This window comes from Neolamprologus brichardi, chromosome 5 (assembly GCF_056152115.1).
Source record: "Neolamprologus brichardi isolate AB-2024 chromosome 5, ASM5615211v1, whole genome shotgun sequence".
NCBI classification, from domain to species: Eukaryota; Metazoa; Chordata; class Actinopteri; order Cichliformes; family Cichlidae; genus Neolamprologus; species Neolamprologus brichardi.
The window spans coordinates 7,117,084-7,140,945 of NC_142108.1; the positions used below are offsets into that span (position 1 = coordinate 7,117,084).

At 42.1% G+C, this 23,862-nt stretch overlaps 2 protein-coding genes across 3 annotated transcripts; both read left to right on the forward strand.

Annotated features, from left to right (window-relative positions):
• Positions 1-1,397: 1,397 nt before the first annotated feature.
• Positions 1,398-9,169, forward strand: rae1 (ribonucleic acid export 1). Of its 2 annotated transcripts, XM_006784659.3 has the most exons (13): positions 1,398-1,489; positions 2,108-2,219; positions 3,290-3,394; positions 5,529-5,621; positions 5,712-5,798; positions 5,880-5,966; positions 6,459-6,530; positions 6,623-6,730; positions 6,879-6,985; positions 7,112-7,187; positions 8,015-8,209; positions 8,302-8,387; positions 9,032-9,169. In XM_006784659.3, coding segments are annotated over exons 2-13 (1,107 nt in total). In that variant the 5' UTR covers positions 1,398-1,489; positions 2,108-2,129; the 3' UTR covers positions 9,033-9,169. The 2 variants fall into 2 exon arrangements, with proteins under 2 accessions (XP_006784722.1, XP_006784721.1); XM_006784658.3 differs by lacking the exon at positions 9,032-9,169 and having other exon boundaries at positions 8,302-8,391.
• Positions 9,170-10,999: 1,830 nt separating this feature from the next.
• On the forward strand, positions 11,000-20,373 carry LOC102780276 (RNA-binding protein 38-like). Its single transcript, XM_035905230.2, has 4 exons — positions 11,000-11,444; positions 13,476-13,599; positions 14,110-14,164; positions 18,615-20,373. The coding sequence occupies exons 1-4, from the start codon at positions 11,232-11,234 to the stop codon at positions 18,955-18,957; spliced, it is 735 nt and encodes a 244-aa protein (XP_035761123.1). The 5' UTR covers positions 11,000-11,231; the 3' UTR covers positions 18,958-20,373.
• The last annotated feature ends 3,489 nt before the right edge of the window (positions 20,374-23,862 follow it).

The following is a 23,862-nucleotide window of genomic DNA, read 5'->3' on the forward strand; positions in this document are numbered from 1 at the left end:
GGCGTCAGATGACTAATCATAAACAAAGAGAGAGCTGCATATTTAAAGCAAGGAGCAAAAACTGTGACGTTAGACGAGCATGAATAATAAAATAAATAAATAAATAAAATTCAATAAAAGCGACAAAAACCAAGAGGAAAGTTGGCAAAATCCCCCACTTTGTAATCAATACCATGACATTAAGTCACAAATAGAGCTGACTCAATAAAACCATTACATTATTTAATTGCTTGAATTTATTATTTTGCGTGTAATTTTCACCTGTTTATTTATTCCTTCTTATTTCTGAATTAGAAAAACAATTCGATCCTGAAATACAGATTATTTACTCGGGTTTCAATGAGTCTAAACATTAAAACCACGGACAGGTCAAGGTGATCTATTAGGCAAAGTACAGATTATAGCCTCTCCAGCCTCAGAGAGGGAGAGAGAGAGAGAGTCACTGGATCATTGCTTAAATTAATATATTCAAACAAAACAAAACAAAACACCTAACTAACAATGAATTTGGCGCTGCATAGCAGACACCAGATGTGTCCTTGAGATGGCTTTTCCTATGCAGAGAGCACTGTACATGACTCATGATCTCTGTAAACTCAAACTCCAGAGGCCTCCAAATCAACTACAAACAGTTTAAATCTTAAAAGCCATAGTATTTAAGCCTTTAGGTTAACTTTGAAAATTGTTAAATTAACAAACATGTTTCTTAATTTAAGCCATTTTTCCCATTGGAGCTATACATCCAGCTCCACTGAATATTTAGTGTCTTATAACTACAAGGTTCATAATTTGACACAAGTGTTCCTTATTTAATTTACCAAACCTAGTTATTGATTAACCTGATTTTTAATTCGCTCTTATTGTACAATTGCCTTTTTTCAAAGCTACAGAAAGATAGCCCACAGCCCAGTGAAAGGGAGACTGAAGCAAATTTTATTGCCACATAATTTTCTTCTGGTTTTTCCCCCTTTTTCATAGGTTACATTTAATTTCAGTTGCTCGAAAGTAGGCACATTTACTAAACCAAACCTTTACTTCCAAAAGTATTGATATAACTTTTTCTATTCCTCATATTTCCAAACTAAATATTTGTTACATTTATCTGAGTGAGGTAACCTTTTATTTTACGTTTAAAACATCTTACTTCCTAGTCTGCATGCTATATACATACTTAGCTTAATAACCATCTGCCACTTTCTTACTTTTTGTTTATCTGTACAGTATTTCATCTAAATCGTGTCATATAAAAAAAAAAAATCTGAAATTGAAAGGGCACCTTAACTCAAATGGGCTGCCCATAGACATACAGTATGCTTGCATGCAGTCTGTTGCTTTGCTGCCACACAGCGTTTACCTTTCGGTTTGCATTTTCTTGAGCGCTGGAGCCAAAGCGTCATCAACCTGCGACTACGCACTCAAAGGAACAAGCGCCACACTTCTAGCGTTTTCAGCGTTGCGACATTACATCTAGAGTAGAAGGAAATTAGTGGTATGTATATCCCTGTAGGTATGAGAAGGTTTCAGTGACAGTGAAATGTTTAACTAAGGTTGTTTAAAATTGTCACCAAACATGAATTTTTTTTGTTTTTTCCAACCCGGGAGGCACAGTGGTTTGTCAAGAGTTGCTTAGCTAATGTTAGCGAGCTCGTTTTTTCCCCAAACGTATTTATTTTCACACAGAGAAAGGTGTCATAATAGTGGCTTATAGGTTCAGTCCTATTTTAAATATCAATCGAAGTTAAATGACCATTTATCCTTTTATTAACGAGCCTGGTAGCGTGATTTAGTTAGCACTGGCAAGTGATGTAGCTAGCATTTCCTTTAGCTGTCATGCTAAATTTTGGTTATCCAGATGTGTGACTTCGTTATAGCCTCAATAATAATAACAACGATAACTTGAGTGCAGTTATATATCGCTTGTAAGCAAAACTAATTTATTGTACTTGAATGGATGTCGTAATGTGTGCTACCCGGTGTTTCACACATGGAGTATTCACTTGTTTTCATCACCTGCTCAGTGGTTCATGGTATTGTTTGATGCACTGACAACTTTTGGCAGTTAGCGTGTTGTTTCATATAAAAGCACTGTCTTTCTTTGTTCTCTCAGAGGTGGCTGACGTTAGTGCACTATGAGTTTGTTTGGAACAAGCTCGGGGTTTGGGACTGGAGGGACCGGGGTGTTTGGAAGCACGACTACAGACAGCCACAATCCCATGAAGGTAAAGCGGCAACATACACTATATGTCCAAAAGTATTGGACCACACCTTTTAATCTTTGAATTGAAGTGTTTAGTGCCATTCCATAGATATAACAGCTAGCCATTACAAACATTTTTGAAAGACTGAGTTGTTGTAAAATACTCACTGAATTCAAGTACTGACTTGCAAGAAGTTAAACTTCTTGCCTTCTAGATATTACACGCTTAACTGTAAGTGATATTGTTGCAAAGTGGAAGCAGTTAGAAACTATTGGCAACTCAGCCAGGCCAGGTAAGGTTACAGAGTGAAGTTGCTGAGTGCTGAGGTACATAGGCAATCGTGGCTCAAAGATTTGCCGGTTCGAGCCTCGGTTTGGACAGTCTCGGTCGTTGTGTCCTTGGGCAAGACACTTCACCTCCCGCCTTCTGGTGATGGCCAGAGGGGCCGATGGCGCGATATGGCAGCCTTGCTTCTGTCAGGGCAGGGCAGCTGTGGCTACAACTGTAGCTTGCCTCCACCAGTGTGCGAATGTGAGAGTGGAATTGTAAAGCGCTTTGAGGGCCCCGAAAAGCGCTATATAAATGCAATCCATTATTATTATTATCATTATTATTATAGTGGGTAAAAGTAGCCAATGATTTGCTGACCCACTTACTGCAGATGTCTTCTGACATTAACATCAACACAAAAACTGTGCATCAAGAGCTTCACGGTATGGTTTCCATAGCTGTCGAGCTAACATCTTTTGGATTAACAACCCAGTCCCTCTCACCCAACATCAATGTTTAAACTCACAAATGTTCTTCTGGATGAATGGGCAAAAGCTGCAGTTGCACTCCAAATTTTGTTGAAAGCCTTCACAGAAAAATAGAATATGTTACAGCTGCCTAGGGGGAACCAACTCCATGTTAATGAATGGGATCTCATCAAAGCTGCTGTAGCTAAAATGTATAGGTGGCCCAATAGTGTTGTCAATATGTTGTATGACATAAACTTTGTTAAATGTTAAAAGGAGTCGTTTAAAACTCTATCCTCATTTTGTCACTGGTCCTACTCATACTTCTTTATTGTTTTTTGTCTTGCCTTATAGGATGTTGAAGTGACTTCACCTCCAGATGACAGCATCAGCTGCCTGGCTTTCAGCCCACCCACCATGCCTGGAAACTTCCTCATTGGAGGATCCTGGGCTAATGATGTGAGTAATTTATTCACTCGCATTTATTGTTTGTGGTGGAGTGAATAAATGAAAGATTATTACTATAGTTTTATTAATACTAATCGCTAAATCATGTTGCCTAGTCCTTATTTAATGTGTAATTAGCCTATTTTAAAAAGAGTGACACATAATGTATGAGCAGGATGTGAAATTCAACATTGTTCAATAAAGGCACTATGCCTAATATACACACTTCAATATTTGTTTATACTGGCCTGAAAAAGCCTATATAATGGGTATAATGATGGTAGTTACCAACTGTCTCTGTTAAGCCCTGCGTTGTGCTTATTTTAAAACTCACTTCTGCAGTTATTTCTAATGTGATGACCAAACATCAGAGCTCTGAAAATCTAAACTGGGTAGATTTAGACGTGAAAGGTTTCTGTCGTGTAACCTAATAAGAGAGATGTTATTTTTTTATTGATTAAACCTGTATCTTTTGAGTGTGTTCTGTGTCCTTGTAGCTGCAGTTCCAGCAGTGTAAGAGTAAAGCAGCAGATTAGAATAGACTATGTGCACGTTAGCATATGCTACTTCCGGTGCGGAAACTCCTGTGGGGAGCTTTGTTTCCGGTGTCCTATTTGCGCCCTGCTTACAGTCCAAAACAAGTTAAGCAAATGAATGAATCAAGCGGCGATTTACATTTCTATAGATGTCTTGGGCATTTACCTAATATATCTGTAAATGATGTTCATAGACTTGTCGATATTTTCCCCCCGCGCCTCAAAGCAAAAGAGAAAATGGATTCAAATGTTATATTTCTCAGTATCTGTAAACAGCGGTCCCTTGTTTATCGCAGGTGTTATGTTCTAAAAATAACCAGCGATAGGTGAAATCAAGTAGCCAATTTTATTTTTTGACGGTGCAAAACGTTTCGTGGACATACAGTACTGCACTTCAGAGTCACACTGCTAGCGATCGATGCAGCGATTCTGTACTGTACAGGAGAGACGTCGCGGAGGAGATCGTCTGCAGCGATCAGGACGCAGGACACAATGTGATGTAAAAATAAGCATGCAAACTTGCACTAAAAAATCTGCGAAACAGCAAGGTGAAAGTTGAACCGCGTTATAGCGAGGGACCGCTGTAATTTTGAAGGTAAGTCACAACGTACCCTTCGTAAATACTAATTGTATAGAAACCCTTTCCAGCAATCATTCGTTTTTTGTGTGGCTTTTTTCACGGTTTTTAACATGCTGTGTAGGTGTGTACTTGACTAGCTGATATCGACATAACGGGGAAACATCTAGTTTGACTATTCTTCACCTGTAGTTTGAATGCTGAACATTTGCCTGTTTAAATCATAATAACTGTCACTATACAGAGATGTGCTTCTGAATGTGGACGATGTGTCTTCTGATTTTGTAATGCAGTTCTGCTTGTGTTGAGTGATGTAAACAACTGATTGATCTAAACTCTTTAAACGTCAAAATTGATCATTAGATTTTTTTATGACACAACAGTGGTGAGTGTTCCCACCTTCTGCTCTTTGTAACTTAACGCGATCTTTCCGTTTTCGAGTTTTGGACATGATTTTGGAGTATATCTTTGCAGTAGCGATTGACTGCAAAGTAAAGCTACCGGAAATGTACAACCCCACATCCGGTCTCAAACCAGGAAGTTAGCATTTTCTCGTGCACAGGGTTTATTCTCACTTTGTCTTTCACATTCCAGCAGCAATGTGATGCACAGTTTGCACTGCTGTAACTTTACAGCAGGGCTTCATTGTTTAACAGCTCGCACGTATAAAATGTATTCAACTAGCAGAGTGTCTATATAACAATTAAAAATGGCTGTAAATAAAAGCATTGGTGAGAACAAAGTACTTCAAGCAGATTTGAAACAAGAATGCTGAACATAACCTGTTCCCAACAAGGTTTTGTGCTCATCGTAAGGTATCACAGTGATTTAGCCATGTAAAAAGAGAGCCACTTTTAATGACACAAAGTCTGACTTTAAGCTTGACGTAGCACACTTACCCATTAATGCTGCTTCATAGTATATCCCATTTGCTCTCTTCTGCTCTTTCTTTTTCCTCTTTGAGACTTTTATATACATCGTGCATATTTTACTTTTTGAAAATCCTAACAGTGGTTTATCGTCTGACTCTTAGGTCCGATGTTGGGAGGTGCAGGACAATGGACAGACTGTTCCCAAGGCCCAACAGATGCACACAGGTCCAGTGCTGGATGCCTGCTGGAGTGATGTAGGTTTAATGTTTAAAATGTAATCTTTGCAGTAGATGCTGTCTGGTTGTAGAGTAATTTATGATCTGCTTTTCTTTTTTTCTGTCCAGGATGGAAGCAAAGTCTTCACAGCTTCCTGTGACAAGACAGCCAAGATGTGGGATCTCAACAGCAATCAAGCCATCCAGATCGCACAGGTTGGAACAGAAACCCAGAACAACTGTGTGGACATGAATTAAGCAGAATCATGTTACAGTTCTCATTATTTCTCTCCATAGCACGATGGCCCAATTAAAGCAATCCACTGGATCAAGGCCCCAAACTACAGCTGCATCATGACTGGCAGTTGGGATAAAACACTGAAGGTAAAAGCAGCATCTTTTAATGCTTGTCAACTTGAGCATTCAGTTTTTGCTTTCATGGAATATCTGTAGGGACAAGGCATTAAAACATGACCAAGAGTTTTTACTATGTCTAATGGATTCATTAGTTTGAGTGCAAAAAAATGAACAGTAGTTTGAAAAAATATGGGACATATTTTTTGCAATGGCTTATTTTTCATTGTAATTAATGGTAAGTGAATAGTATAAATTCGTATGACTGATAGTTAGCCACCTAGCCTTCGCACATTGGTTTGTGAATTTCTGCTTTAAAGCTTAATTTTTTAGCATTTAGGTGGCATCCATCACAGTAATACACAAACATGCCAAGTAGTCATGTCTCATTAAGCATATACACACCTGTGGAGTGATTCCAAATAATTGAATTTGCTGAAATTTATTCAAAGACACAGATGTTGAATGCTGTTTGAGAAAATGATTAATTATAAACAACACTTTTTCTATTTGTCTCTTTAGTTCTGGGATACTCGATCTCCCAATCCTATGATGTCACTGCAGATGCCTGAGAGATGCTACTGCGCAGATGTTGTAAGTGATTTATGAGTATGAGAAATTCTTCTGCTCACAGAAAAGACTGATTATTGATTGACTTTCTTTTATGTTTAATGTGCCCTGTGTAGGTGTACCCCATGGCAGTGGTTGCCACAGCTGAGAGAGGCCTGATAGTGTACCAACTAGAGAACCAGCCCTCTGAGTTTCGCCGAATAGAATCTCCTCTCAAACATCAGGTGATTTTTGTCTTTTCCAAATATATGTATACCTTATGCCACTCACTTTTGTAATTTTGTACACTGCTAAGATTCATTTTTAATCGGTGCTACATGCATGTCAAGATATTGGCATTACTACTCTTTAACCAATGTGACATCCTTGCAGCACCGCTGTGTGGCCATATTCAAGGACAAGCAGAACAAGCCTACGGGTTTTGCACTGGGAAGCATTGAGGGCCGAGTGGCAATCCACTATATCAATCCTCCAAACCCGTGAGTGACTAATACAATCCACTGCTCGAATTCAAGTGTGCACCTTTTTTCTTTCTTTCTTTATAAAATTATTGTTCTGGTTCAATAATTGAAACTGAAATATGAATCACTGTTCATTCGTTTCAGAGCCAAAGATAACTTCACCTTCAAGTGCCACAGGTCCAATGGAACCAACACAACCACTCCGCAGGACATCTATGCAGTGAGTTGGTCTTAATTCTGGGCCAGTGCTGGCATTGTAGATAAATATATTTTGTGAATTTGAGTCTGTTTGCTCTTAAAGGAGATATCATTTGATGAGACTATCCTAGTTTGTGGACTTTAGTAAAAGCGCTTCAGTGTTAAATGAAGCTCTGCTTTATTGTAAACATTATTCTTGTTAAAGGAGAAACATAGGATTCGTTTTAGTAATGATATACTCTTGGTTAAACCAACTAAGATTTGTGTAAATTGGTGCAGTTTTTATGTTAGCTTTGTTTTCCATTTTGCACAAGTACAGGAGATTAAAATTTGGAATTTGTATGCATTTCACAGAGTTAAACTTTGTAATTACAACATGCTAGTAAATAGGTGAATTTATTCAATTTATTATAAGTTCAACAGCAGGAGTGAGATCAATACAAAATTTAAAAGATACAGTACAACCTGTCTGCATATAGTACAACTAAAATCATTGCACAGTCCTCCCTTTCATAATGATCTTAATACGTAAGGTTTAGAAATGATGATGAAAGAACTGCAGTGTAATTTAAAATATTACATTTCATTATCTGCAATCGTTAGTGTTTTATTTAATGCTTTCTTTAGTCTTAATGTGGCTATGACTGATATCTCCATGCTTTGAGCTTTTAAATACAGTCATTATTATATAATTGCCTAATTATCTGTTGAATAATGGCACAATTTTCTCTTGTTTGTTTTGTTTTTGTTGTTGTTTTTTTGGGGGGGTCTGTAATATCTGTTAAATGAATCTCTTTCATTTTTATTTGTGTATAATTGTTCTTCCTATTTTATGTTTTCTCCCACCAGGTGAATGCCATCGCCTTCCATCCTGTCCATGGCACTCTGGCTACCGTGGGCTCAGACGGACGCTTCAGCTTCTGGGACAAAGATGCCCGCACAAAGTTGAAGACCTCAGAGCAGCTCGACCAGCCCATCACAGCTTGCTGCTTCAACCATAACGGCAACATCTTTGCGTATGCTTCCAGTTACGACTGGTCAAAGGTAGGCGCTAATAAATCATTACAGTTGTTGGATCAGTACTCTAGTTAGCAAAGCTTGCCTTTTCACTCTGACTTCTACTCGTCATCATTCAGGGCCATGAGTACTACAACCCCCAGAAAAAGAACTACATCTTCCTGAGGAACGCCGCTGAGGAGCTGAAGCCTCGGAACAAGAAATGGTGAGAGAAGGGCAGTTAATGTCTATAAACCTGGAGACTGTGGTCACTGGACACGGCTGCCCTGTTTCCTCAGTTCTCCTCTGACTCTCACAGGGGCCTTTCAAGGGCATGCATGGATGTGAAGTAAGGATACTAATACGATTCAGATCTCAGCATCGTCATGTACTGCTTTAAGTAGCTTGTACAGACCATACGTTTTGCTGAAGGTTTGTGTGGTTTCTGCTGTGATAATGTATTGAAGCAGCTTTTGCACCTGTACAATCAAAAAAGCACAGGATGAGGCCTGCTGGCTACTTTAGAGCACTGAGTTTGAAAGTCTTTAGACTTTGCAGTGTAATCCTCAGCACAAAAAAAATGTATTTAAAGACAATTTCATTAATTTATTAAGTTATTGAGAGATTTATTAAATTATGGGCAGTGAAAAATGTATTTTTATAAATGGATTCATCAAAGGTTTACATTAACTATGAATTGTAAATGTTGATTTATGCCTGATGAGTAGTGATGCATTTCTCTGCTGTATGGTGATGTATTTCTTGACTGTTATGTGCAAAAAGGAGCAGATTTTCAGAAATAAACAAAAAAAAAGACAAAAAGAAACCTCAGAATGTTCCCTGTCGCTGACTGCTCCCTCCTGTCTCCAGATTCATCGTGCCAAGTCGCATCTTTTGTGGGGAAATTCAGACGACCTGCTGCTTTAGTGTGTATACGCTCGAGAAAGACTCCTTCCTTACGACAAACACCTGGACCAATGCCGTTGGGCTGTGTACTGTGCATGGACCAATCAGAAGGGCCTACCCATCCTGGCATTGATGACAGCTGCATGACAGTTGGTCTTAGAGGGAGAGGGCTTTATTTGGTATTCATCTGGATGTTATGGTTAATTTTTTTTAATATGTCCGGCTTTTCTTTTTATTTTTTACAGCTCTTCATTTTCTTGCGATTTGCTGTTACCCATGGTTTAGCTTCATTAATGAAACTCGGAAACTGTATAAATAAATATGTGTAAACACTTAAATTTGAACATGTTTATTCCAGCCCGAGGGAGAGCCCAGCTATTTTGCTGTCTCGATTGTTGAGAGTTTGGGGAACTGTACCCTGCATCTAAAAACATCACCTTCAAACATCACCGCTGTCTCTAACACTTCAGCTGTTTATTTCTCTGTAGGTGTTGGGAATAATCATAAAGTTAAGATAAACTGAACATCTGGCTCACGGTGTCTCCTCCTCTCTGCCTGTGTTAATCCAAGCTAACCAGCAGGTGGAGCATTTTGCCCTGTATGCTTTTAATTCCAGCTGTTACCTATAGAAAAGGCCAGGGAGCTTAAGCAGGACAAATGATATCAAAGTTAAACACTGGGGTTTTTGACTGAGGCACAAAGCTGGAAAAGGGAGGGATTTATCAAGAGGATATGAATGACGTAGCAAGACGAGCTACAAAGGGCATGCGAGAAAAGTGAAGCAGTTCATAGGGGAGAAGGTGTGAATTAAATACCTTTTTTATTGAGGTCATTAGAGTATCACCTCACTGTCAGCCTGACCCTTGGTACTTAGCATTGGAACTCCAAGGCACTGAGGGCGGGAAGATGTGCTGCTTCAACAGTTCATCGGCTCACCTCGACTTTCATGAGGTGATGCTTGTAACACTTCTCTGGGTCCTGGTTCCTCAACAGTTCACCCGCTGCACCAAACTCTTTTGATTAGCTGAACAGAAAGTCCAAGTCAAATAAAGTGATTAACTGGAACTCCAAGGCAAAATGGCAAGTTAAACTTATTGTATGAGGCCTGACCTGTTGCTTTCAGCACTTATAGCAGAAGGCATCACTGGGTCTGTTATTAGCAGTACATAGAGAATGCAACATCTGACAAGCACTTTGAAGACATTTTTACACTGGCCCCATTAAGTTCTCAGTATACTATCAAAAAATATGGCTTAACCAGTCTGTTAACGGAATGCCCAACCATGTAAAGTTATTGGAGTCATGGCATCTGGCTCAAGAGTCAAAGGCTATATATGGTAATATTATTCGGTGCTATTCCAGCCTTTTGAGATGTAAAAAAGTTTATAGTGATCATGAGACTGAAGCACTTTCTATGTGCTGTAGATGAGTGACTGTTTTATGTCGACTACATGATAAACATGGAAATCAGGAGCTTATCATGACCATGTAAGGCTCCAGAGTTTGTGTATGTGAGCTTAGCTGCTCTTTCAGCGGCCCCTTTTTTCATGAGCATTGAGAGTTTAATCATTAGCAACTCTTTAACTTTTGCTATCTGCTCAGGCTATAGCTGCTACCTCACGATTCCAAAGTCAAACGAGAGTAAAATAAGCACTCTAGACGGCAGCTTTTAAACTCTGGGTTAGCTGTTTTAGGAAAGAAGCTGAATCCTTTACTTCCTCGTTACAGAACCATGTGGCAGGACCGCGCTTTTTGCCGTAGTGTGCGGCTTTTTCTTTGTGTTTGTAAAAGACAAAAGCAGGTGCAGCACAGCGCCGGGGAAGGATGAAGGGGGAAACCAGCGGCAGTGAGCGCTGCCAAGGCCGACACCTAGGCTGTAAGCCGATTGGCTGGCAGCGGAAGGGGGCGTGGCTCGGGTAACTGCACTATAAATGGTCCCAGCACGGTTCCTCTCAGCAGCGAAGCACCAGGCATCCTCGACGTGACTTCACGCGGACTGAGTCGTGGATATCATCAGGTTGCTGCAACTTTGGAAAAAACCATAAAAAAAAGAGTCGGATAAACTCGAGTAAAACATAGCGAGACTGGGCTTGGTTTCTCTGATGCTGGGACTCTGTTAGCTCTAAGTCTTCCGCGTGCCAAGTACCGGTCTCCGGCTGATCCAATGCTTCTTCATCAGTATATGAACGGAGCCCTGGACGTCATGCATCCCACAGCGCTTCAGAAAGACACTACTTTTACCAAGATCTTTGTCGGCGGGCTGCCGTACCACACAAACGATGCCTCACTTAGAAAATACTTTGAGGCCTTTGGGGACATTGATGAGGCTGTGGTGATAACGGACCGACAGACCGGCAAATCCCGAGGATACGGCTTCGTAAGTAGAAGCAAAACTTTCACTATCATCCGCTCGCTTTCACGACATTTAGCGCAATCAAACCGCATCATCTATCAGCTAAATTCTGTTTGTGTCTACATAACAGCGATCTTTTTGTTTGCTGCTGTGTCTCTCTCTCTTTGAGTTTTGTGACTCCGCATAATACAGCATGCAGTCATTCAAATACATGTCAAATGCACCCCCACCACAACCCCTAACACACACACGCGCACACACACTGAGGCTTAACCGCACAATTGCACAGCAGCATCTCCGTTTTTGCCTGGCTGGCTTTTATTTTAGCTTAATGAGGATGAGGGCTCACACAAGTTGATGGATAACTAAGAAGATTATAATTCAACATATGTCTGATGTCACCCCCCCACCCCCAAACCCACCCAATCAAGTCTCCCCCACCTCATTCACTCCTAAACAGCCTCAGCTTATGGCTCTTGGAAGTGTGTGTGTGTGTGTGTGTGTGTGTTGACAGCCTGCACTTCTTGCTGGCTTTATATGGTTATTTTGGAGCAGTGGGGAGGCTTACTTTGTACACCCTGCCCTCCATTGTCAAGGACCGGAGCACATGATTTACATCACATCTTGGCTGCTGGGAGAAATTCCAGCATCAGTAAATTTGGCTTTATCCCATTCCCCACATGTATGTTAAGTTTCCCTTTGATCGCTTCATTCTGCAAGCTGAACTTGTTGACTTGTGCTTAAACCTGCTGTTTATGAGGTCATCGCATTGTGTTGAATGGAACTGTGCTTGGCCATAGTTGATTTACACTGTGTTAGTGAGAAGTGTCAAAGAACCCCTGCAAAGCCCAGTGTAAAACTACATTAAGAGGTGACTTGTCTTGTTCTCGCAAGACAAAGACCTGCACTCTTTCTGACACAAAGAACAGAAGCGCATAAGAAATGCAAATATTTACTAGAACTTGGAAAGCTGCATCAGCCCAAGTAACGACCTCTCGGGCCAAAGAAGGAATGGAAAACGGTTATGTGTTCATGTTTACCTCTAACGGCACAATTGTAAGACAATTGCTCTCTTGTGTTTACACATCAGCCTTCTAACTGAGAAGAAAGCCCGTCCTGTGAGTCTAGCTGGTATCGAGCGGCTTCGCGAGGAGGCTGGTGTTTCAGGTTAGACAGGCTCACGGTGCTATGGGTGCTGCCGAGGATGATACACAGTGACACGATGAGCACTTTATGCTGAGTTACATTTTTGTGTGTGTGTGTGTGTGTGTGTGGCATGAGGCAACCTGCTCACTCTATTTTTCTGAGGGTTTCAGTTGGAGCAGAGGTAGCTGGCAGCAGGGCAGGGGAGTTGCCCAAAGCTGAGTACACCTCTTTTCTTCTTTTTTTTCCTAAACACACTTCAGAGGTGGATTAGTAGAACCCCCCCACAGCAAGGCTCTTCAGTGTAAACACGGCCTCGTTCCTTCCTGTGTGTTCACAACACAGGCCCTGAGTGGGCTTTGTTCCAGATCCTTCCACGATGAAGAGGCTTTTTTTTTTTTTTTTTTTTAAATGGTCCACTTAAACAATGCAATCTGTGGCCTACATTCGCTGCTCGTTTCTCACACAGAGGTGACTCTGTGTTGGCAGAACATGGCAATCAAAACAGAAGGCCTCAACTAATGCCAGGAGGGAGAGGGGGGGGGGGGTGGACTAATACCAATCTCCTTATTTTGGCCCTAATTGGATAAGCTCCTTGTTGCTCTCCCCAGATCCATATTTCAGCAGCTCTGCCCATGGCCGTGTGGCAGCTGAGTGGCCGGCTACTGCTGTTGTGGGCAGTTTTCAAAGATTATCATTGTGCTTTGTTTGTAGTTTCCCCTTCTTGGGAGAAACGGGATCATAACAGAAGAAAGCCTGTAGGGGTGGGGTGGGGTGGGGTTTCGTGAAGACCAAAACCTGTTTTGTTTTTTAATTTTTAAAGCGCGTTTTGTTTTTGTTTTGATTTGTCAGACCAAAGCCATGAAGCTATTTGTAACATGACGTTTTTTTTCCCTCCGACTGTGCCACCAGGTGACTATGACAGATCGAGGAGCAGCAGAGAGGGCCTGCAAGGATCCCAACCCCATCATTGATGGCAGGAAGGCCAACGTCAACCTGGCTTACCTGGGTGCCAAGCCTCGTAGCTTACAGACCGGTAAGATGAGGTTTATTTCAAGACTTGTTGCAAGGAAATGCAAGAAAACAAAAGTTATCAGTATCCATAAAACTGAAAGCGGGTGTGAGGTTCAAACTCCCATCAGAACTACAGACTGCTTGACAGGAATGAGGTCACCATTATTAAAAATGATTATTTAATACTTGTTTGAGTTCTTGGGAACGCTTAGACGTCATCTTTACAAACTGATTAGCTAAAATACACCCCCCACCCCACCCCCCCCCCCCACCCCACCCCACGAGGGCTAAAGACTACAATTAACTGTGCAACATGTGTTCTTAGCTTGCCACTATTTACGGTGCGAACGACACCCAGTTTCCCAAGTGCATACATGTTGGTACTGTTGCTCGCCACACATTTGAAATTGTTGTTCTGTGGCAGGATCGAAACAGGCTCTGCCTCTGTCTCCCCATGCCCTCTGTGTATTGTTCTCTAGCCCTCCTCTGTAAATGCAGATGTGTGTCTGACAGCCAGCCTCCTCTCTTGCAGGCATATCCATCGGAGTGCAGCCCATCCACCCAGCGCTCATCCAGAGGCAGTATGGGTAAGTGAGAGGGAGTGGGCGCTCGCTTAGCTCTGTTCGCTCGCATCACGCTCTGCGCAACGCCGCTAGGCTACCATTTCTTTGACAAACAGGGCCTCTGGGAAGCACACGTCAGTTTCTGTGTCCACATGCAACTCCACAAGTAGCCTATTAGCATATTTGAGTTTTGTAGGGCCGGGAGATGATTCGCATATCTGTGGTAATAGAAGTGCATTCCAGAGGTGAATGTGTGACTCACTTGTTAACTTCTGGCAGGAGCCTGTTGACTCGTGTACCTGCCTGACCGGGCTCTGTCACTGAGAAGACTTTCTCCAAGTGGCTTTGTTGTAGAAACAGCCTGGATAGCGTCTAGGAGCCACGGTCTGCTGGGCAGCTAATGAGCATTTCACTAGAGTAATGACACCCCCCCACCCCCCTACTCTAACCGACAGCTCTCAGATATCATCCTTAAAGCTACACCACTGCAAAACACTCTGCTGTCTGGAGGAAAATGCAAGAAACACAGGGACAGGTTTTGAAATAAATTGCTTATATATTAGGAAAAAACAGTTCTTCCATGCTTTAGGCTTAAAAAGATGCTAAATGCTAAATTGTAAGCCCATCATTAACTAGCCTGATGCTTAGTTTTTTATTGTTAGGACTTTGTGGTGGTTTGAGAGTGATTTATCACAACTGTGTATGTGGTTTTGTTTTTTGTTTGGGGGTTCTTTTTTTATTATTGTGTTTGTTTGTTTGTTTGTTTTTACTTTGGATGTGCGTATTTTACTGGGTTTTATATGAGCATTAACTACATATTTATGCTTTTAGATTTTGCTTTGTGGCTTTGGTTGGAGTTTGCTTCAGTTGTGATTGAACTCTTCTATAAAAAGCAACAAGAGCAACCATGAATTAGTAAAAAGCAGTGTGGATTAATATAGAAAAGTAATTTGTAAGTTGCTGCCCTATAAGGTATATGCGAGCTTTATGGAAATCCCAGGACAGTCCACAGGGACGATGACAAAGTAGGAAATATTTTCGTGGTTATTGAGAACAGTGAAGCCAAAAGACTTAGGACTCTTATGAGGAGTACGCCATACAGCGTTCTGAAAGATATCACAAATTCTAAATTATAGGATTCCCATGGGGGGGGGGGGGGGGGGGGTCCTTTCATGTTCCAAGACCTTAAGAAGGCACAGAAAAGTCCCATGTCCACAGTCCTACTGCACAAAGCGCATGGATGGTACCAGACCCTGAGAGTTTGCCATATGCAGTGCCGGTTTGAGGCATGCATCTGACAGGTGCTGGTTCATGTTACGGTCTTTACACCCCCCTTAATTTCCCATGAACGCCACCCCAGAGACGTGGAAAGGCACACAGAGCACCTGTCCTCCTGAGTTTCTTCTGTATGGCACCCAGGCTTCCCTAAGATGCAGAGTGTACAAGTGGCTTTTCTTTCAGCCCCCCCCCCCCGCTCACTTGACAACATATGGCACGAGGAGGACATGATCTGAAGTAGGATTTTTAAACAGTACTCAGAGCGTCTCAGTGGCGGTGGTGTGCCGGTTACGGCTTGCTGCTCTGGATGTGTGTATAGCTGTGGTCAGCAGATGTGGGGGAGTGTGAAGGCCTGAGGGGGCCACTGAGGCCAGGGACATTGTTTTGATGGCGAGGAGATGAGTTGTCAGTGTGCTTGCTTCTCGTGCATCACGCAATTTATATGTATATTCTTTTGCATTTTTTTATTTATTTATTTTTTTGGAACTTTCATTTCTCCCCTTACAGTGTTGCAACTGCCGGGGTGTCAAAAGGAGATATTGAAAACTGACACCTCTGTGAGACTGTGAGACGGGGTAAAAAGCAAATGAGGGGGAAGGGTATGGGAAGCTTGGTGTTGTAGGCTTAATGCTTTAATGAGACTGTGCCTCCCTTGGAAACTCACCTCTACAGGTGTCAAACAAAACACTTTTTTTCTTCGTCTGTCTGACTTCAAAGAACAACAGGTTTCTTTTAACAAAGAGTGGATGCCCTCTTCAAAGTACTGTAAATGGGTTGTTAATTTCTCGCCCTATCCAGTCCTGTCTGTTTCCCCACTCTGTGTTATGGTGAGTCACGCACTGAAACTTCACTTGTGTTATCATGTAGAAATATTTAGCTGCTCAGTGTTTGACGCGAGCGCAGGATTTTTCCCATCACATCGTTATGCGGCCTTCATTAATGACAGAGAGTTCAGCTGCTTATATTAGTAATGTTTACGGGCATCAAATGGTTTCTTGTAAGCTTGTCTCTCTGGTGTCTCAGCCTGCCATTCTCAGAGTGTCACTATGTGAGGCGCACACAGACTGGCCGTCAGCACAAAACCAGCTGACGGCCAGTCTGATAATCTTCGGGCCGTCATCAACATTCCCCCCCCACACTTGGCATCTGTGGCCTCGTCCCTAACTTGCCTCAGTACCATCTTTTTTTTTTTTTTTTTTTCTTTTTCCCCACTCTCACCGTATGTCTATCCGTTCCTCTTCACAGACACAAAAGATCTAATTCAGGACTGCTTTGTCTCTCATTTTTGTATTTCTCTTCACCTACACAAGGTCACTTGCCTGAGGCCAAAATCTGCCTCAGAACATGCGAACTCATTATACCCGAGGCGAGTGAAAGGGCATACATGCAGCATTAATGTATGGCTATCTTTGAAAGCTGTGTGCAGAGTGAATGCCTCTCTGTAGATTGCGCTCACGGGTGGGGGTTGCCCTCATTTGCTTATGCCTACTTGTTAAAAGCCACTGTTTTGTTTTGTGCTCAGACCACTGGCACTAGGACTCATTTCACTTGCCAGATGACTCATTTGTTGTTTGAATACAATAAAAGTTTTATGGAGTTTGAATTTTCCATTTGAGATGATACCTGAAAAATGCTTCTTTTTTCCCTGCATCTATTTAACCACACAATAGGACGTTAATTTTACTGCTGACAATAATCACTCTTATGCCATGGTTGCTTCCTGCTGCCAGCTGACCAGTGCGCCAGCAGAGGATGAGAGGATGCCCACAGTACTCGGACTAGTCCCGAGAAGGGATATGGCAGAAAATCTCTACCCACCCGCCCCTCCTTCCTCCCTCAGCCAGCCTCTCTCCAAGGTGCCAGTGATGGCTTGAGAGTGAAGTGCCGTGTGCTGTGATGGACTGGAGTGCCTTTTTATCTTTACCCTTCTGTGTGATATGAAGTGAAGAGGTTATCCTGATTTGTACTGTGACTCTTTCCCTATTATGGCATGGTTTGGGGTTTGCAGTGGCAACGGGTGTGTGTGTGTGTGTTGGCGGGTGGATAAATGGGGAGGGCAGAGATATTAGATAGGTGTGTGTAAATGAGTGTATTGAGACTATGATGAAATCCCTATCCTGCATGCTTGAGTTTTTGTTTTTTCTGGTTGCTTGATAGCTGTGTTTTAATACTAACCTTCATCTAATGGACTGAATCTGTGTGAGAGGGGAAAACAATAAGACTGAAACTTGAAAACAATCCATGAGAGGAAGATTTTATTCAGCACTGAGATACAGTTGAAGAGTGTAAGTCAAGGTGACATTTTGTTGTTGCTATCTTGCCTTTGTCTGCGGATACCCCCCGCCCGCCCCGCCCTGCCCACCGCACGACTGCAGGATCCGGGGTCAAGGCTCTCTCAATAGTCAGTTATATCACCATGTATATGAAAGAGGGGGGCTCTTTTGCTTGCTGCCATCACTAATCCCTTTATACAACAAACTCCAAAGATGTACTTCAAATCCTGAGTAAAAATAGACTAATCTAAAACCCTCTCCACTTCCATTTCTTTTGTGGATAAAGTGGCAAAGCAAAGACTGTACAGTCCCCAGACCCCACAGCTCTAATCAGCTACATCTGAGAGTCTGCCCATGTGGCCTGGCAGAGCCTCGCACCCAACCCTGATGAGCTCCCCTGCCACCATAATCCCCCTCCCCTCCCCAGCTAACATGTTCACCTGTTGTAGTGAGATTTTCAAACTAAGCCAGAACAAGAGCAACTGCAACTTCTGCCCTCCCTCCATGCACTTCCCTGTGTGTGTCTGTGTGTGTCTAGTAAGTGAAGTGCAGCAGCTGTTAAAACACTCTGCTGATGCCTGAGCTTGAAAACCTGCCAGTAACGGCTGACTCTCATTCACCCCCTCCCTCCCCCGTCCTTCCAGGAGGGCCTATCCAACAGGTTCTGTAGCTTTTACTAACTGACACTGACTGAGGGTTGAGTCTGCCTCCCTCACCTCACTTTCGTGTAATTATCCGTAATATCCTTAATAACAGTGGATTTCTGTGGGAGTTCTCAAAGTTCTGGACACTCGAGTGTATATTTCTAACATGCTCGCCCTCTGGTCGCAGTGTAAACAATGGAGCCAGGCGTTGGATTTCTCTTGTAGTTGTTTTAGTCCTCTGGTCTAACACCCCTCCCCCCCCCTTGTGTCTGTGTGCAGGTTGGCCCAGCCTTACATCTACCCGCAAGCATATGTGCAGCCCAGCCTGGTGCTGCCCACTCAGGTTTCTACTTCTGTCAGCACCAGCCCGTACCTGGACTACAGCGCAGCCTACACCCAGTACGCCCAGGCTGCCTTTGAGCAGCAGTACCCGTACGCCGCCTCCCCGGCTGGCTTCTTGGGCTACAGCTACACCGCCAGCCCCACAGCCACTGTTGGGCCTTCCACCGCCACCACAGCCCCACCTACCGTACACCCCACTCTCCCTTCTGCCACTGGCCCTGGTGCAGCATTCCTGCATTACGCCCCACAGCAGCACATCCAGCCAGACCGTATGCAGTGAGCAGGTTGAGGAGCAGAGGAAGGGGTGCAGGAGGAAGAGGAGGAGATGGAGGTGGAGTGGTTGCAAGCCTTTGGACAGAGGATATTGAAAAATGCCCTACGGGGTGATCCTGCTGTTGCCAGAAGTAGCTTTCAGGAAAAAAGGGTGGGACTATTGCACTATATGATCAGGATGAGCTTTTGGCTCATTGGTTAAAGCTTAAAAGTGGTGGGAGGACTAAGGTTCAGGTTGAGAAGCTGAGCAGTATATGTGGCTGCTTCCGAGAGCTTCCAGAAGCTGACACTTCTTCTTTTTTTCTTTCTTTTTTTTAATTATTATTATTATTATTATTATTATTATTATTATTTTTATCCTTCTTTATTATTGTATTAATGTCCTTGTCCATGTTTTATTTCTATGCTATTATTATCAATGTTCGCATGTTTCTCTGCTCAATCAGTGGAAGTTGTAAATGTCCATGGTACATTTTGATGTTTTGAGAGCTGTCGGGGACATGTTAAACCCCTGTTACCTCCAGATTCCCGTGGATCTGGGGTGGATATGAAGGGCAATGCTGCTTTAGGACACTGGGGGAACAGTCAGAGATGAGGGTGTACGGTGGTGATTGGGGAGCCTATCCTGGTGCTATACACAGTAAGGCAGAGCACGGCCCCATGAACAAACCTCCAGCGTTCAGCACCACACAGGAGGACAACAAGAGAGTTCACCTCAAGAGGTAACAGAAAGTTTCAGTATAAGACTGTCGGAGCTCCATTGTCCCAAGATGATGTCAGGACTACACACTTATTTTATTTGAAGAGGCCTTAATTTAAAAACAATAACAACTTCCTTTTTGAAACTTAAGTGCCCCTCCCACACCAGAGAACCAAGTGCAGAGAGTTCCTTGAAACTGACCTGACTGTTTCCAGCAGTCACATTTATCTGACTTGGGTCTTGATAATTTCAGATGGATGTAGATAATCACAAGCAGTATGTGGCCGTACGGGGACCAGGAGCTTTGTATATCGATGTTTAAAGGTAGCTGACACTGAGCTCAAACACCAGTGTTGTTTCTTTGTCTTTTGTCACTGAGATTGTCAAACTGTTGCTCTCAAAAAGGACATTCATGTACAGCATTTTAATGTTGTCTGTCATTAAGTACATTTACAATATTTATATGTAGGTATTTATAAGAGGTACTAAGTTAAAATAGCTTTTTTTTGTTTTGTTATTATGACTACAGTTATGACACTGATGTCATTTAACTTGCAGAGACACAGCTGCACCCCGTCAGTGGATTTGTCAGCTGGCTCATTGATGCCCATTCATATTTTCTGGAAATGCTCTAGATTTTTTTTTTTTTTTTCTCCAATAAGAATGTCTTTTACAGTTCCTTCAAAGAAGCCATACCAAAAAATAAAATAATTTGTACTTAAATATGCCTCCTGTTGTCTTCTGTCTTTATTATTAATGTGACGTGTCAACGATGAAAACCAAAGAGCAAATTTATGTCATTGAATTTGTAACAAAATACACATCCTGGTGTGTGTGTGAGTGAGTGCTGTCAGGTCTTGCATATGAGTGTTGGGGGTGGGGGAGAGCAGGACTTTTATCAAGCAACAACACCACCTTCTCAGCAGAGCTGGGTGTTCCCTTGGACAGTGCACTTTGCTTTCGTTCCCTTGCTGAGAGTTTAGTATAAAACTTAAATAAAAGGTGTTTGTCGGAAAGTGCTTTGAGGCCCATTATGCTGAGCTGCATAATGGGCCTTTTTGTTTTTTGTTTTGTTTTGTTTTGTTTTGTTTTTTTTCTGTCTCTGCTAAACAAGGCTGCCTAGCACTGTCTCCCAGCAGCATTTTTTCCCTGTTTGTGCTTACATCAGCTTCTTTAGGGGATGTGTCACTTCTAAAACCCCGCTAACCCCGGGAAAACAAAATGCAGGCAGGGTTGTAAGACACAAAAACACATCATTTTGTTCTCAACCTCAATTTTATCCATGCAACAATGATTTACAATATCATCCTCAGTTCAAGGGATGTTTTTTTTTTTTTTTTTTTAGGTGCTATTGTTTTTCATTGAAATCCATTCACACCTTATTGATAGAGCTGTTACACTTGGACATGTTTACCTTCAAGTTGTTTTTGTATGAGTTTTATTGCATGTAATTATTTGCACACTTCTCTCTCGTGGCTAGGCTTTCTTTTCAAAAGATTCACCAAGTTTCTTTTAAATAATGCAGTGTAGTGTCGTTCTACACTGAATGACATCGAGATTAATGAATACAAAACAACTGTAGCTGTATTAGGCTGACCGAGGCTGTAAAGAACTGCTAAAATGACTTAACGATGCTAACTCAGCACTGTTAAAATTTAACCCAAGCAAGAATCACAGAGCCACACAAAGTAGTGCAGTCTCTGTACCAAAACGGCCTTCAAGGCGACTCTAAGCTAAAAGGGAATCAATCCCTACAGACATCTGTGTTAAAATACCCAACAGCATTAAAATCCATGTTTAACCTGTTATAAAAAGTGTTGGTCTTTTCATAACACCTGTATAATGGCTCAATGAAGCGTGGCTGCTTTGATTGACAGGTGTGCTGATAATGCTGTAGCCGGTCACTGCTAGGCCTCAGCTTTGGTGGTGCAGCCTGTTCAAGAAGCTTCAGTTTTGATGAGTAGTAGGTGTAGTATTTTATTAGCATCGATTAGCAGGTATGGAGCGGGTTGCATGCATACAGTTCATAGATGCAGTTTGCTGAGCACTTACCCTAGCATGTCACCCTTGCATCTAAATATGGTAAATTATTATAAAGCCAAAACTTGAATGAGGAAGGTTTAAAATGCAGAAATCATGGGTAACATTTAAGTGGTTACATCTATCACTTTTTAAAAAATGGTTAAAAAGCAGGATTTAAAACATTTTTGTGGTCTATGACAAATTTCACACTACATTACAACTCTATGAGAGCTGAGCGTTTCTTGTAACTCATTGTTCTAAATATGTTCTGTAACATAGTCTATGGTCCCATCTTACGAGCCAAGCTTGCTAGCAATAGCATTAGCTGATAACTTAGCACTCCACTGTAGTGTCTAAAAATATGGTCACATATGGCTCTAAAACACAACAAAAAAATCAAAGATGGTAATGGTCGCAAAGCGGTGGTGGTGACATCATAATAACCATTTCCATCTTGCTATTCTACACTTTGTGTTTTAACCGTATTCATCATCTTAGCTTTGCAAGTTAGCATAATAACATTTCAGTTAGCACCAGAGGATGAGCATTTTGTTTTTCACAACACTGGAGCAAGAGTGCTGTCAGGGACTAGAGCATATTTCCCCCGCACTGGCACCCTGTTAAATCCAGAATCAAATCAAATCAAATCAAATCCTTCTCATGCAAAGTCTTGAATAATCAGGACCTATTTTGCCTTAAATACCTCATATTAGCGCTTAGACTGCTGGGGGCTTCCTTATCATTCACCTCTTTTTACTTTCTATGTGTTTATACACCACTTTGCATTTAATCATTACTTATGATTATTTTCTGGCTATTTTCCACAGTATGTATTTTGTCCCGTCTTCCTCCCGTCATCCTCAACAGGCCACGGCAGATGTCCGCCCCTCCCTGAGCCTGGTTCTGGCAGAGGTTGCTTCCTGATAAAAGACAGTTTTTCCTTCCCACTCTCACTAAGTGCTTGCTCATAGGGGGTCATCTGATTGTTGGGGTTTTTCCCCCTATTATCCTCTGGTCTTTATAATATAAAGCATCTTGAAGCAACTGTTAGTGTAATTTGTTGCTTTATTAAAGAATTAAATTGAATTGATGATAGCAAAATAAGTTTGTGTTCAGGAATTGTGTTAAGGATCAAAATGTACTGACAGAGTAAGAAGCCATGCAATGTGTTTAGGACACACTGCAGGCGATTCCAACACAGAACAAGTTGCAGTTTTTATAGCTGCAACATGTCAGAGATTTTTAAACACTTGTGTTGAGCAGAATTATTATATCTGCTGTTGCTGTGTTTACTGGTTGCGACTGTAGTGAGGCAGCTCTGGTCCCACTCGTTTCTCTTTACTTCACTTTGTCACAGTTAATCTTTCACTATCTCACCCCCGTCCTTCTGGTTCTGTGTTTGTGAACTCGCTCACACATTTGTTTACTCAACTTTTCTGCTTGTCATTTGTACTCTCTCCCCCCCCCCCCCCCCCCCCCCCCCTCCTCCTAACACCTCCCCGTCTACCTCACTTCAGTGCTAGCAGTTCTGTTTCTCCTCACATGCCGTTTCCCCCTTTTTTTCTCGCCCCTGTTTTCACTCTCTGCCTTTCTCCTCGTCTGTTCTCATCCTTGCTTATCTTTTTCTCCTCGTCACATTCTTCTTTTGAATTACATGGCAGAAACAGAGCCTGGTGTCAGCTTGACGAACGAGGTCACGGAGGTCCAGCAGACCTCGTTATGCTGAGTCACCACGAGGCCTCTCTGTCTGTCTCTCGGCCTGTCTCTCTTTCACATGCACATACAAAATAAAAGGTTCAGTCAAATCTCACTCTCCGCTTGCTTCTCGCTCTGCTGTGCCACTCTGACGTCAAGGGATTCCTCAGAAGAGTCATGAAAACAGTCCTATCTTATCATACCCCAGCTCAACTTTAATCACAAACTGCTCGCATCACCATGACTCTCAAATTAGACGCCCATATGAAAAAAAAGAACCTTTCTATAATTCATAAGTCCTATGTGTGTATAGAATAAAATATCAATGGAAGGTGTAACAGCATGATTACTTGCACCTTATTAAAGAAAGGTAAGAGTTGTATTTTATTTAGAAATTATATGACAAGTGTGAGAATCAGGCAGCCCCGATTTGAAAGTTAACGTTTCATAAGAGTCATAAATTACCCATTTTATGAGCGTGTTATTTAATATTTG

Coding starts and splice junctions, on each gene's coding strand:
- rae1 (XM_006784658.3), top strand. CDS start 2,130: ATGAGTTTGTTTGGAACAAGCTCGGGGTTTGGGACTGGAGGGACCGGG. Junction 5,799..5,879: donor AAGCCATCCAGATCGCACAG/GTTGGAACAGAA, acceptor TTCTCTCCATAG/CACGATGGCCCAATTAAAGC. Junction 7,188..8,014: donor CTCCGCAGGACATCTATGCA/GTGAGTTGGTCT, acceptor TTCTCCCACCAG/GTGAATGCCATCGCCTTCCA.
- LOC102780276 (XM_035905230.2), top strand. CDS start 11,232: ATGCTTCTTCATCAGTATATGAACGGAGCCCTGGACGTCATGCATCCC. Junction 11,445..13,475: donor AATCCCGAGGATACGGCTTC/GTAAGTAGAAGC, acceptor CTGTGCCACCAG/GTGACTATGACAGATCGAGG. Junction 14,165..18,614: donor CTCATCCAGAGGCAGTATGG/GTAAGTGAGAGG, acceptor GTCTGTGTGCAG/GTTGGCCCAGCCTTACATCT.